The following is a 14,028-nucleotide window of genomic DNA, read 5'->3' as shown; positions in this document are numbered from 1 at the left end:
ATAGATAGATAGATAGATAGATAGATAGATAGATAGATAGATAGGAGATAGATAGATAGATAGATAGATAGATAGATAGGAGATAGATAGATAGATAGATAGATAGATAGATAGATAGGAGATAGATAGATAGATAGATAGATAGATAGATAGATAGATAGATAGGAGATAGATAGATAGATAGATAGATAGGAGATAGATAGATAGATAGATAGATAGATAGATAGATAGATAGGAGATAGATAGATAGGAGATAGATAGATAGGGAGATAGATAGATAGATAGATAGATAGATAGATAGATAGGAGATAGGGGGATAGATAGATAGAAAGATAGGAGATAGATAGATAGATAGATAGGAGATAGATAGATAGATAGATAGATAGATAGATAGATAGATAGATAGGAGATAGGGAGGGAGATAGATAGATAGATAGATAGATAGATAGATAGATAGATAGAAAGATAGGAGATAGATAGATAGATAGGAGATAGATAGATAGATAGGAGATAGATAGATAGATAGATAGATAGATAGATAGGAGACAGATAGATAGATTAGGAGATAGATAGATAGATAGATAGATAGATAGATAGAAAGATAGGAGATAGATAGATAGATAGATAGATAGATAGGAGATAGATAGATAGATAGGAGATAGATAGATAGATAGATAGATAGATAGATAGATAGGAGACAGATAGATAGATTAGGAGATAGATAGATAGATAGATAGGTAGATAGATAGATAGATAGATAGATAGATAGATAGATAGAGAGAGAGATAGATAGGAGATAGATAGATAGATAGATAGATAGGAGATAGATAGATAGATAGATAGATAGATAGATAGATAGGAGATAGATAGATAGATAGATTAGGAGATAGATAGATAGATAGATAGATAGGTAGATAGAGAGAGAGAGAGAGAGAGAGAGAGAGAGAGATAGATAGACAGATAGGAGATAGATAGATAGATTAGATTAGAATATTAGTTATTAGATGTTTCTCATCCATGAGATATTTCTTTCTGCAGTTTCCTCTCCGGCTCCTCGGTTTGCTCCAATGTGTCGGTGCAGATCATACGTTTCATCTTATAGAGCAGTATATACTGTAGTAGACTGATACAAGTGTTACAGACCCTCAGCTGTGTGACATGGACTTGGTTACAATTCATTTTCAGTTATTGGACATGAGCACAAATGTTCTCCTCTCCTGACGGGACGCAGAGCTCTGGAACATAATGCAACACTGAGACAGATAGAAAGTCTTGGGGGCTGCAGAACTTTCCATGATACAATGTGTCATCTGTACATAATATTGGGGCCCCTGCGGTGAGGTTTGTGGCCCCCTCTACAGGTAAGGCACAGATCTAGTGTCAGGATGGGAGAGAGGTGACCTGACATCTTCAGCACCATGGACAGGGGCCGGCCAGGAAGCGCAGGTGGCGGCCGCTGCTGACGCCCCACACGCCGGGGTCACACTGTTACTGCTCTTGTTACATTGTAGTCACGACCTAGAAGTATTTCTACAGGGAAGTAGCCATGAAGTAATCTGCGGAAAGATGGCTACTAATGTGAGAGATGTGGCCTCTACATACAGTGTGTGACAGGGAAGTGACAACCCATGTAGGGAGACAGAAGGGTTGTTAGGGCTGTGTCCACACATACGGACGGTGTGCAGGGTCAGATCACTGCCAGGCTGAGTTCTTGTGTTTCCTCAGTGGTGAAATCCAGCTCCGCGAGCAGGTGCCCCAACAGATCCCTCCAAAAATCTGGTGCCAAAAGTAGAACCCCTTATGTTTAGTTTGGGGTGGGGCTCAGTGGGTCAATGTGATCTGACAACAATCATCTGTAGACACATAAAACTGATCAAATATCTGCTGATCTGTGTGTCCTCCTGACACCACCATATACATGTGTGCAAGTGTTCTCAATAGAGAGAAGGGAATCACTTACTGCAAGACTTCTCTGTATAGTCCAAACTATTCTGTCCCCATTGTCCTCTGCCAGACCCCTCCTGTCCTCCTACACACTTCTTCTGTCCCCTCCAAACCCCTCTGTCCTTCTCCAGACTCCGCTGTCCTTCCCCAGACCCCTCCTGTCCTCCAGACCCCTCCGTCCTCCTCCAGACCCCTCGGTCCTTCCCCAGACCCCTCCTGTCCTCCTCCAAACCGCTCTGTCCTCCTCCAGACTCCTTCTGTCCCCTCCAAACCCCTCTGTCCTCTTCCAGACTCCTTCTGTCTCCTCCAGATCCATTGCTCCCTCCAAACCCCTCTGTCCTCCTTCAAACCCCTCTGTCCTCCTTTAGACCCCTCCTGTCCTCCTCCAAACCCCTCTGTCCTCCTCCAGACTCCTTCTGTCCCCTCCAGACCCCTCTCTCCTCCTCGAAACCCCTTTGTCCTTCCCCAGACCCCTCCTGTCCTCAAGACCCCTCTGTCCTCCTCCAGACCCCTCGGTCCTTCCCCAGACCCCTCCTGTCCTCCTCCAAACCCTTCTGTCCTCCTCCAGACTCCTTCTGTCCTCCTCCAGACCCCTCTGTCCTCCTCCAGACCCCTCTGTCCTCCACCAAACCTCTCTGTCCTCCTCCAGACTCCTTCTGTCCCCTCCAAACCCCTCTGTCCTCCTCCAGACTCCTTCTGCCTCCTCCAGACCCATTGCTCCCTCCAAACCCCTCTGTCCTCCTCCAAACCCCTCTGTCCTCTGTCAGACCCCTCCTGTCCTCCTCCAAACCCCTCTGTCCTCCTCCAGACTCCTTCTGTCCCCTCCAAACCCCTCTGTCCTCCTCCAGACTCCTCTGTCCTTCCCCAGACTCCTCCTGTCCTCCAGACCCCTCGGTCCTTCCCCAGACCCCTCCTGTCCTCCTCCAAACCCCTCTGTCCTCCTCCAGACTCCTTCTGTCCTCCTCCAGACTCCTTCTGTCCTCCTCCAAACCCCTCTGTCCTCCTCCAGACTCCTTCTATCCCCTCCAGACCCATTGCTCCCTCCAAACCCCTCTGTCCTCCTCCAAACCCCTCTGTCCTCCTTTAGACCCCTCCTGTCCTCTGCCAGACCCCTCCTGTCCTCCTCCAAACCCTTCTGTCCTCCTCCAGACTCCTTCTGTCCCCTCCAGACCCCTCTGTCCTCCTCGAAACCCCTCTGTCCTTCTCCAGACCCCTCCTGTCCTCCAGACCCCTCGGTCCTTCCCCAGACCCCTCCTGTCCTCCTCCAAACCCCTCTGTCCTCCCCCAGACTCCTTCTGTCCTCCTCCAAATCCCTCTGTCCTCCTCCAGACTCCTTCTGTCCTCCTCCAGACCCCCCTGTCCTCCTCCAGACCCCCTGTCCTCCTCCAGACCCCTCTGCCTCCTCCAAACCCCTCTGTCCTCCTCCAGACTCCTTCTGTCTCCTCCAGACCCATTGCTCCCTCCAAACCCCTCTGTCCTCCTCCAGACCCCTGTGTCCTCCTCCAGCCCCTCTGTCCTCCTTTAGACCCCTCCTGTCCTCCTCCAAATCCCTCTGTCCTCCTCCATACCCCTCTGTCCTCCTTTAGACCCCTCTGTCCTCCTCCAGACCCCTCTGTCCTCCTCCAGACCCCTCTGTCCTCCTCCATACCCCTCTGTCCTCCTCCAGACTCCTGTCCCCTCCAAACCCCTCTGTCCTCCTCCAGACCCCTCTGTCCTCCTCCATACTCCTTCTGTCCTCCTCCATACCCCTCTGTCCTCCTCCAGACCCCTTTTTCCTCCTCCAGACCCCTCTGTCCTCCTCCAGACTCCTTCTGTCCTCCTCCAGACCCCTCTGTCCTCCTCCATACTCCTTCTGTCCTCCTCCATACTCCTTCTGTCCTCCTCCATACTCCTTCTGTCCTCCTCCATACCCCTCTGTCCTCCTCCAGACCCCTTTGTCCTCCTCCAGACCCCTTCTGTCCTACTGCAGACCCCTTTGTCCTCCTCCAGACTCCTTCTGTCCTACTGCAGACCCCTTTGTCCTCCTCCAGACTCCCTCTGTCCTCCAGACCCTTTCTGTCCTCCTCCAGACCCCTTTGTCCTCCTCCAGACCCCTCTGTCCTCCTCCAGACTCCTTCTGTCCTACTCCAGACCCTCTGTCCTCTTCCATACTCCCTCTGTCCTCCTCCATACCCCTCTGTCCTCCTCCAGACCCCTCTGTCCTCCTCCACACCCCTCTGTCCTCCTCCAGACTCCTCCTGTCCTCCTCCAGACCCCTCTGTCCTCCTCCATACTCCTTCTGTCCTCCTCCATACTCCTTCTGTCCTCCTCCAGACCCCTCTGTCCTCCTCCAGACCCCTTTGTCCTCCTCCAGACCCCTCTGTCCTCCTCCAGACTCCTTTTGTCCTCCTCCAGACCCCTCTGTCCTCCTCCATACTCCTTCTGTCCTCCTCCATACCCCTTTGTCCTCCTCCAGACCCCTTTGTCCTCCTCCAGACCCCTCTGTCCTCCTCCAGACTCCTTCTGTCCTACTCCAGACCCTCTGTCCTCTTCCATACTCCCTCTGTCCTCCTCCATACCCCTCTGTCCTCCTTTAGACCCCTCTGTCCTCCTCCAGACCCCTCTGTCCTCCTCCACACCCCTCTGTCCTCCTCCAGACTCCTCCTGTCCTCCTCCAGACCCCTCTGTCCTCCTCCATACTCCTTCTGTCCTCCTCCATACTCCTTCTGTCCTCCTCCAGACCCCTCTGTCCTCCTCCAGACCCCTTTGTCCTCCTCCAGACCCCTCTGTCCTCCTCCAGACTCCTTTTGTCCTCCTCCAGACCCCTCTGTCCTCCTCCATACTCCTTCTGTCCTCCTCCATACTCCTTCTGTCCTCCTCCAGACCCCTTTGTCCTCCTCCAGACCCCTTTGTCCTCCTCCAGACCCCTCTGTCCTCCTCCAGACTCCTTCTGTCCTCCTCCAGACTCCTTCTGTCCTCCAGACCCTTTCTGTCCTCCTCCAGACCCTTTTGTCCTCCTCCAGACCCCTTTGTCCTCCTCCAGACCCCTCTGTCCTCCTCCAGACTCCTTCTGTCCTACTCCAGACCCCTCTGTCCTCCTCCAGACTCCTTTTGTCCTCCTCCAGACCCCTGTCCTCCTCCATACTCCTTCTGTCCTCCTCCATACCCCTTTGTCCTCCTCCAGACCCCTTTGTCCTCCTCCAGACCCCTCTGTCCTCCTCCAGACTCCTTCTGTCCTACTCCAGACCCCTCTGTCCTCCAGACCCTTTCTGTCCTCCTCCAGACCCTTTTGTCCTCCTCCAGACCCCTTTGTCCTCCTCCAGACCCCTCTGTCCTCCTCCAGACTCCTTCTGTCCTACTCCAGACCCCTCTGTCCTCCTCCATACCCCTCTGTCCTCCTCCAGACCCCTTTGTCCTCCTCCAGACCCCTCTGTCCTCCTCCATACCCCTCTGTCCTCCTTTACACCCCTCTGTCCTCCTCCATACCCCTCTGTCCTCCTTTACACCCCTCTGTCCTCCTCCATACCCCTCTGTCCTCCTTTAGACTCCTCTGTCCTCCTCCAGACCCCTCTATCCTCCTCCATACCCCTCTGTCCTCCTCCAGACCCCTCTGTCCTCCTCCATACCCCTCTGTCCTCCTTTAGACCCCTCTGTCCTCCTCCAGACCCCTCTGTCCTCCTCCATACTCTTCTGTCCTCCTCCAGATCCCTCTGTTCTCTTTTAGACCCCTCTGTCCTCTTTTAGACCCCTCTGTCCTCTTTTAGACCCCTCTGTCCTCCTGCAAACCCCTTCTGTTCTCTCAACAGTCCTATGTTCTGCCTTCACCCCTCTTTCCCTTCCAGACTCTCCCCGCAGTGCCCCCTGCAGGCTGTATTCTGTTTGCCACCCCTTTGACCTCCTCTCTAGCGACCACCACATGCAGTTCTATGTCCTGAGGTCATCCCAATTTCTCTCTTGTATCTCCTCACTGCACACACTTGGGTTGAAGCGCTGACTAAGCTCTGCTACACGGACAAGCTCCACTCTGCTACACCGAAACCTCCCATTCCAATAAACTGACCCCCGAGCTCTGACATCCCTGCTCTAGTTCTTCTATAGTGGCCGCCTCCTCATGGTCCTGGGATGGTGAGCTCAGTGACACAATCCTTACTGCTGCTTTGGCTACAATGGCAGGTGTGACATTCCTCACCCACCCTCGGACCCCTCCTCATATTCACTTGTCTCTGCTATGTGCCTGCACTCATGGGGGTCTATAGGTGACCCTGCTGGCACTGATACATTGTAACAAACTATCTGGGCAGGAGAAAGGTTACATTACTCAGTATTGTTTGGCCTGGATACAATGTAACAAACCCTCAGCTGTGACAAGTTTCGGGCCCAGACGGGTTTTATTCTCTGGACAGACATCAAGCAGAGATGTTGGCTCCGCGCCGGGCGAGAAGTCGCCAATAATAAGGAGGACGTTACATATGGCTTCGTTATTATGGATGAAATTAGGCGCAATTTACGACAATTTTTTGACACAAACCATTTAATGAATTCTCCCAAAGATGTCTGGACGCCGGCCCTTTAAGTTTGGTCATGGGGGGGGGGGGGTTCTGCTTTCACATCCTCTTCTCAAAAAACCTCCCCTCCCGCCATGACTCAGGGGTCAGGGGGTCACGTCTAGGTTGTATACACCACATCTCCCACAATGCACTGCATCTCATACACTATTGGATTGTGGCTGCAGCTTTGGATGTGACTAGAGCAGGAGCCATGATGTTCAGCTCCGGAGCGCTTGGCTTGTTCTTCTGTATTCTATTTTTTGGTTTTATTGTTCTGTTTCCCGTTTTTTGTGATTTTTCTCCCATTATTTCACTGGTTTTCTTACACGTAAACATTTCTGGTTCTAGTGGCCGCACCACAACTCCCAGCAGGCCCAGTCCAGGCATCTCCTCGCCAGCAGAACATCTACATACATATAATGATGCTGAGACTTGTAGTCCCACACCAGCTGTATAAGGGCCCTGGTTCATAGGATGGCGGCTTACCCTGAGGGATTGCTGGCTCTTGTAGTTCTTCCTATTCTATATGATGGGACTATTTCTGCAGGGATTGCTGGCTCTTGTAGTTCTTCCTATTCTATATGATGGGACTATTTCTGCAGGGATTGCTGGCTCTTGTAGTTCTTCCTTCCTATTCTATATGATGGGACTATTTCTGCAGGGATTGCTGGCTCTTGTAGTTCCTCCTTCCTATTCTATATGATGGGACTATGTCTGCAGTGATTGCTGGTTCCTGTAGTTCCTCCTTCCTATTCTATATGATGGGACTATTTCTGCAGGGATTGCTGGCTCTTGTAGTTCCTCCTTCCTATTCTATATGATGGGACTATTTCTGCAGGGATTGCTGGGTCTTGTAGTTCCTCCTTCCTATTCTATATGATGGGACTATGTCTGCAGTGATTGCTGGGACTTGTAGTTCTTCCTTCCTATTCTATATGATGGGACTATTTCTGCAGGGATTGCTGGTTCCTGTAGTTCCTCCCTCCTCTTCTATTGCTTGTATATATAGGGTGCAGTTCCCTGGGTGTCCTGCAGGGAGCGCTGTCCGCGCTGTGCAGGAGCCGCCTGACGTCGCCGTGTCCCGCTGACTGCTCCGCTCTTATAGCCCGGGGTGAGCGCTCCGGAGGCAGCAGCAGCAGCAGAGCCGACACCTGGAGACATGTCACCCGCAGCCCGAGAGCTGGCCCTGCTCCTGGGGGCCCTGACCCTGCTGTGTGTGGCCCGGAGCACGCCCGCCAGAGCCCGACCCCGTGAGTACCGGCAGCGTGCGAGACAAGTGTGAGTGACAGCGAGTGTGCAAGAGATAAGAGCCTGACAGCAAGTGTGCAAGAGATAAGAGCCTGACAGCAAGTGTGCAAGAGAGAACATAGCCTGACAGCAAGTGTACAAGAGATAAGAGCCTGACAGCAAGTGTGCAAGAGATAAGAGCCTGACAGCAAGTGTGCAAGAGAGAACATAGCCTGACAGCAAGTGTACAAGAGATAATAGAGGCTGACAGCAAGTGTACAAGAGATAAGAGCCTGACAGCAAGTGTGCAAGAGATAAGAGCCTGACAGCAAGTGTACAAGAGATAATAGAGGCTGACAGCAAGTGTGCAAGAGATAAGAGCCTGACAGCAAGTGTGCAAGAGATAACACAGCCTGACAGCAAGTGTGCAAGAGATAACACAGCCTGACAGCAAGTGTGCAAGAGATAACATAGCCTGACAGTGAGTGTGCAAGAGATAACACAGCCTGACAGCAAGTGAGCAAGAGAGAAGTGACAGCGAGTGTGCAAGAGAGAAGTGACAGCAAGTGTGCAAGAGATAACAGAGCCTGACAGCAAGTGTGCAACAGATAACACAGCCTGACAGCAAGTGTGCAAGAGAGAAGTGACAGCGAGTGTGCAAGAGAGAACATAGCCTGACAGCAAGTGAGCAAGAGAGAACACAGCCTAACAGCAAGTGTGCAAGAGAGAAGTGACAGCAAGTGTGCAAGAGATAACATAGCCTGACAGTAAGTGTGCAAGAGATAACATAGCCTGACAGCAAGTGTGCAAGAGATAAGAGCCTGACAGTAAGTGTGCAAGAGATAAGACAGCCTGACAGTAAGTGTGCAAGAGATAACAGAGCCTGACAGTAAGTGTGCAAGAGATAACATAGCCTGACAGTAAGTGTGCAAGAGATAACAGCCTAACAGTAAGTGTGCAAGAGATTACATAGCCTGACAGCAAGTGTGCAAGAGATAAGAGCCTGACAGTGAGTGTGCAAGAGATAACACAGCCTGACAGCAAGTGTGCAAGAGATAACACAGCCTGACAGCAAGTGTGCAAGAGATTACATAGCCTGACAGCAAGTGTGCAAGAGATAAGAGCCTGACAGTGAGTGTGCAAGAGATAACATAGCCTGACAGTGAGTGTGCAAGAGATAACATAGCCTGACAGCAAGTGTGCAAGAGATAACATAGCCTAACAGCAAGTGTGCAAGAGATATTAGTGAGAAATGTGACTGCAATGTGCAAGAGAAGTGTGAGTGACAGTGAGTGTGCAAGAAATAACACTGCCTGACACTAAGTGTGAAAAGAGATATGAGTGACAGCAAGTGTGCAAGAGATATGAGTGAGATGTGTGACAGTGTGCAAGAGATATGAGTGAGATGTGTGACAGTGTGCAAGAGATAACAGGGTGAGAACTGACTGAAAAGTGCAAGAATAAGTGACACTAAGTGTGCAAAAGATATGAGTGTGAAGTGACAGAAAAGTGCAAGAAATAACAGTGTGACAGTAAATGTGCAGAGATATAATAGTGAGAGCTGACAGGACTGTGCAAGACACGAGAGTGAGTGACGGTAAGTGATAAGAACATCAATGAGAGGGTGTAAGACAGATCAGTAAGTCTGAGGTAAGTGTGACATGACGGACGTGAAAGAATCTAAGGCATGTGTCATGAAATCTGCACATAGGAGGGAGCTGACAGTGTGAATAAGTGTGCAAAAGATTTTTTGTTATATATTTTTTATACATGATTAATACATCAGATAAATGCTTGTGAAATGTCACCAAATATACAAATAATCAAGAAATAATTGTGAAGAGTTCATAAGTGTGCAAAAGAGGTCAGACCAGGTAAAGTGTCAGCAAATGGAGAAGAACAAAGTAATTGTGAGCAAACATTGTAAATGAGCGTGCAAAAGATAACGTGTCTGCAGCAGAATAAGTGTAAGAAATGCAAGGAGTCCCTGATCATGTGATGGCTCAGAGGGAGGTGTCAGGAAAATGTCAGTAAATCTACAGTAAGTGTCAACTACAGGGAAGGCGTAAGGAGTGCGAGCGGTCATAGCAGGATGTAAACAAACTCACGTGCATATACATGTCACCTGCAGTCCTATGTAACAGCACACATAACACAGTGATAACTCTCTGAGTACAGGTAATGTAGTAGATGTCACCTGCAGTCCTATGTAACAGCACACATAACACAGTGATAACTCTCTGAGTACAGGTAATGTAGTAGATGTCACCGGCAGTCCTATGTAACACCACAGATAACACAGTGATAGCTCTCTATATACAGGTAATGTAGTAGATGTCACCGGCAGTCCTATGTAACACCACAGATAACACAGTGATAGCTCTCTATATACAGGTAATGTAGTAGATGTCACCGGCAGTCCTATGTAACACCACAGATAACACAGTGATAACTCTCTATATACAGGTAATGTAGTAGATGTCACTGGCAGTCCTATGTAACACCACAGATAACACAGTGATAACTCTCTATATACAGGTAATGTAGTAGATATCACTGGCAGTCCTATGTAACACTACAGATAACACAGTGATAACTCTCTATATACAGGTAATGTAGTAGATGTCACCTGCAGTCCTATGTAACACCACAGATAACACAGTGATAACTCTCTGAGTACAGGTAATGTAGTAGATGTCACCGGCAGTCCTATGTAACACCACACATAACACAGTGATAACTCTCTATATACAGGTAATGTAGTAGGTGTCACCGGCAGTCCTATGTAACACCACAGATAACACAGTGATAACTCTCTGAGTACAGGTAATGTAGTAGATGTCACTGGCAGTCCTATGTAACACCACAGATAACACAGTGATAACTCTCTATATACAGGTAATGTAATAGATGTCACCGGCAGTCCTATGTAACACCACAGATAACACAGTGATAGCTCTCTATATACAGGTAATGTAGTAGATGTCACCGGCAGTCCTATGTAACACCACAGATAACACAGTGATAACTCTCTATATACAGGTAATGTAGTAGATGTCACTGGCAGTCCTATGTAACACCACAGATAACACAGTGATAACTCTCTATATACAGGTAATGTAGTAGATGTCACTGGCAGTCCTATGTAACACCACAGATAACACAGTGATAACTCTCTATATACAGGTAATGTAGTAGATGTCACCGGCAGTCCTATGTAACACCACAGATAACACAGTGATAACTCTCTGAGTACAGGTAATGTAGTAGATGTCACCGGCAGTCCTATGTAACACCACACATAACACAGTGATAACTCTCTATATACAGGTAATGTAGTAGATGTCACCGGCAGTCCTATGTAACACCACAGATAACACAGTGATAACTCTCTATATACAGGTAATGTAGTAGATGTCACCGGCAGTCCTATGTAACACCACAGATAACACAGTGATAACTCTCTATATACAGGTAATGTAGTAGATGTCACCGGCAGTCCTATGTAACACCACAGATAACACAGTGATAACTCTCTGAGTACAGGTAATGTAGTAGATGTCACCGGCAGTCCTATGTAACACCACAGATAACACAGTGATAGCTCTCTATATACAGGTAATGTAGTAGATGTCACTGGCAGTCCTATGTAACACCACAGATAACACAGTGATAACTCTCTATACACAGGTAATGTAGTAGATGTCACTGGCAGTCCTATGTAACACCACAGATAACACAGTGATAACTCTCTATATACAGGTAATGTAGTAGATATCACTGGCAGTCCTATGTAACACTACAGATAACACAGTGATAACTCTCTATATACAGGTAATGTAGTAGATGTCACCTGCAGTCCTATGTAACACCACAGATAACACAGTGATAACTCTCTATATACAGGTAATGTAGTAGATGTCACCGGCAGTCCTATGTAACACCACAGATAACACAGTGATAACTCTCTGAGTACAGGTAATGTAGTAGATGTCACCGGCAGTCCTATGTAACACCACACATAACACAGTGATAACTCTCTATATACAGGTAATGTAGTAGGTGTCACCGGCAGTCCTATGTAACACCACAGATAACACAGTGATAACTCTCTGAGTACAGGTAATGTAGTAGATGTCACTGGCAGTCCTATGTAACACCACAGATAACACAGTGATAACTCTCTATATACAGGTAATGTAATAGATGTCACCGGCAGTCCTATGTAACACCACAGATAACACAGTGATAGCTCTCTATATACAGGTAATGTAGTAGATGTCACCGGCAGTCCTATGTAACACCACAGATAACACAGTGATAACTCTCTATATACAGGTAATGTAGTAGATGTCACTGGCAGTCCTATGTAACACCACAGATAACACAGTGATAACTCTCTATATACAGGTAATGTAGTAGATGTCACTGGCAGTCCTATGTAACACCACAGATAACACAGTGATAACTCTCTATATACAGGTAATGTAGTAGATGTCACTGGCAGTCCTATGTAACACCACAGATAACACAGTGATAACTCTCTATATACAGGTAATGTAGTAGATGTCACCTGCAGTCCTATGTAACACCACAGATAACACAGTGATAACTCTCTGAGTACAGGTAATGTAGTAGATGTCACCGGCAGTCCTATGTAACACCACACATAACACAGTGATAACTCTCTATATACAGGTAATGTAGTAGATGTCACCGGCAGTCCTATGTAACACCACACATAACACAGTGATAACTCTCTGAGTACAGGTAATGTAGTAGATGTCACCGGCAGTCCTATGTAACACCACAGATAACACAGTGATAACTCTCTATATACAGGTAATGTAGTAGATGTCACCGGCAGTCCTATGTAACACCACAGATAACACAGTGATAACTCTCTATATACAGGTAATGTAGTAGATGTCACCGGCAGTCCTATGTAACACCACAGATAACACAGTGATAACTCTCTATATACAGGTAATGTAGTAGATGTCACCGGCAGTCCTATGTAACACCACAGATAACACAGTGATAACTCTCTATATACAGGTAATGTAGTAGATGTCACCGGCAGTCCTATGTAACACCACAGATAACACAGTGATAACTCTCTATATACAGGTAATGTAGTAGATGTCACCGGCAGTCCTATGTAACACCACAGATAACACAGTGATAACTCTCTATATACAGGTAATGTAGTAGATGTCACCGGCAGTCCTATGTAACACCACAGATAACACAGTGATAACTCTCTATATACAGGTAATGTAGTAGATGTCACCGGCAGTCCTATGTAACACCACAGATAACACATTGATAACTCTCTGAGTACAGGTAATGTAGTAGATATCACTGGCAGTCCTATGTAACACCACAGATAACACAGTGATAACTCTCTATATACAGGTAATGTAGTAGATGTCACCGGCAGTCCTATGTAACACCACAGATAACACAGTGATAACTCTCTATATACAGGTAATGTAGTAGATGTCACCGGCAGTCCTATGTAACACCACAGATAACACATTGATAACTCTCTGAGTACAGGTAATGTAGTAGATATCACCGGCAGTCCTATGTAACACCACAGATAACACAGTGATAACTCTCTATGAGTACAGGTAATGTAGTAGATGTCACCGGCAGTCCTATGTAACACCACAGATAACACAGTGATAACTCTCTATGAGTACAGGTAATGTAGTAGATGTCACCGGCAGTCCTATGTAACACTAGGTGATATGTGACACTGTCGGCTCTGCTACATCTCTGGCCTCAGCACTGACATGATACAGACACTTAGCTGTGACATACTTTACATTCTCGGCCTTGTGTGTGTGGGGCCCGGGTGATGTTGAGCTCTGCTGTGTTTCGCGCAGTGTCAGGGTGTAGTGTCCTTGGCTCGGATACAGTCGCTGTGTGGTCCATGTCAGAGGTGTTTCTGCTCTTCTCTCCCCTTGGTGGGTGGGTAGGTAGGAACCTGCTGTGTAATGTCAGTGTTATCTGTGGGGTCAGGGGAAGGGGGGGGTTATGGCGTATGATAACAGATCTGTATTATTCGGGTGACCCCTGATAACCACAACCTGACCCCGGGGTGCAATAACGCTGTACTGGTCACATGACTGCTGGGATGTCAGGAGAATCCAAGACTAGCACTTCCTGAGTATAATTGTTGGCTTCTTGGCCTGTTTTGTCACGGTTACATATAGTATATGGCGGTATTATGTCATTATTACAGTCACAGACACCACAGGGTGAACAAGCAGTATCCAGCAGCCAAGGAGTTAATAAACCTGATAGATAGATAGATAGATAG

General features: G+C 47.7%; 1 protein-coding gene and 1 long non-coding RNA gene across 3 annotated transcripts in view; both read left to right on the top strand.

Moving 5' to 3' along the window:
- Window positions 1-7,587: 7,587 nt before the first annotated feature.
- CHRDL2 (chordin like 2) overlaps window positions 7,588-14,028 on the top strand; it is a 49,767-nt gene continuing 43,326 nt past the window's right edge. For both annotated transcript variants that reach the window (XM_075266340.1, XM_075266338.1), the window contains exon 1: window positions 7,588-7,720. In XM_075266340.1, coding sequence (XP_075122441.1) covers window positions 7,630-7,720 — 91 coding nt within the window. In that variant the 5' untranslated portion in view covers window positions 7,588-7,629. The remainder of the gene's footprint in view (window positions 7,721-14,028) is intronic.
- On the top strand, window positions 9,851-12,342 carry LOC142196120 (uncharacterized). Its single transcript, XR_012715128.1, has 3 exons — window positions 9,851-9,955; window positions 10,317-10,387; window positions 12,261-12,342. It is a non-coding gene; the product is annotated as an uncharacterized LOC142196120 (long non-coding RNA).

Source organism: Leptodactylus fuscus, chromosome 2, assembly GCF_031893055.1.
Source record: "Leptodactylus fuscus isolate aLepFus1 chromosome 2, aLepFus1.hap2, whole genome shotgun sequence".
NCBI classification, from domain to species: domain Eukaryota; kingdom Metazoa; phylum Chordata; class Amphibia; order Anura; family Leptodactylidae; genus Leptodactylus; species Leptodactylus fuscus.
Note: the sequence above shows the minus strand (reverse complement) of the source record. Positions and strands in the feature narration are given on the sequence as shown.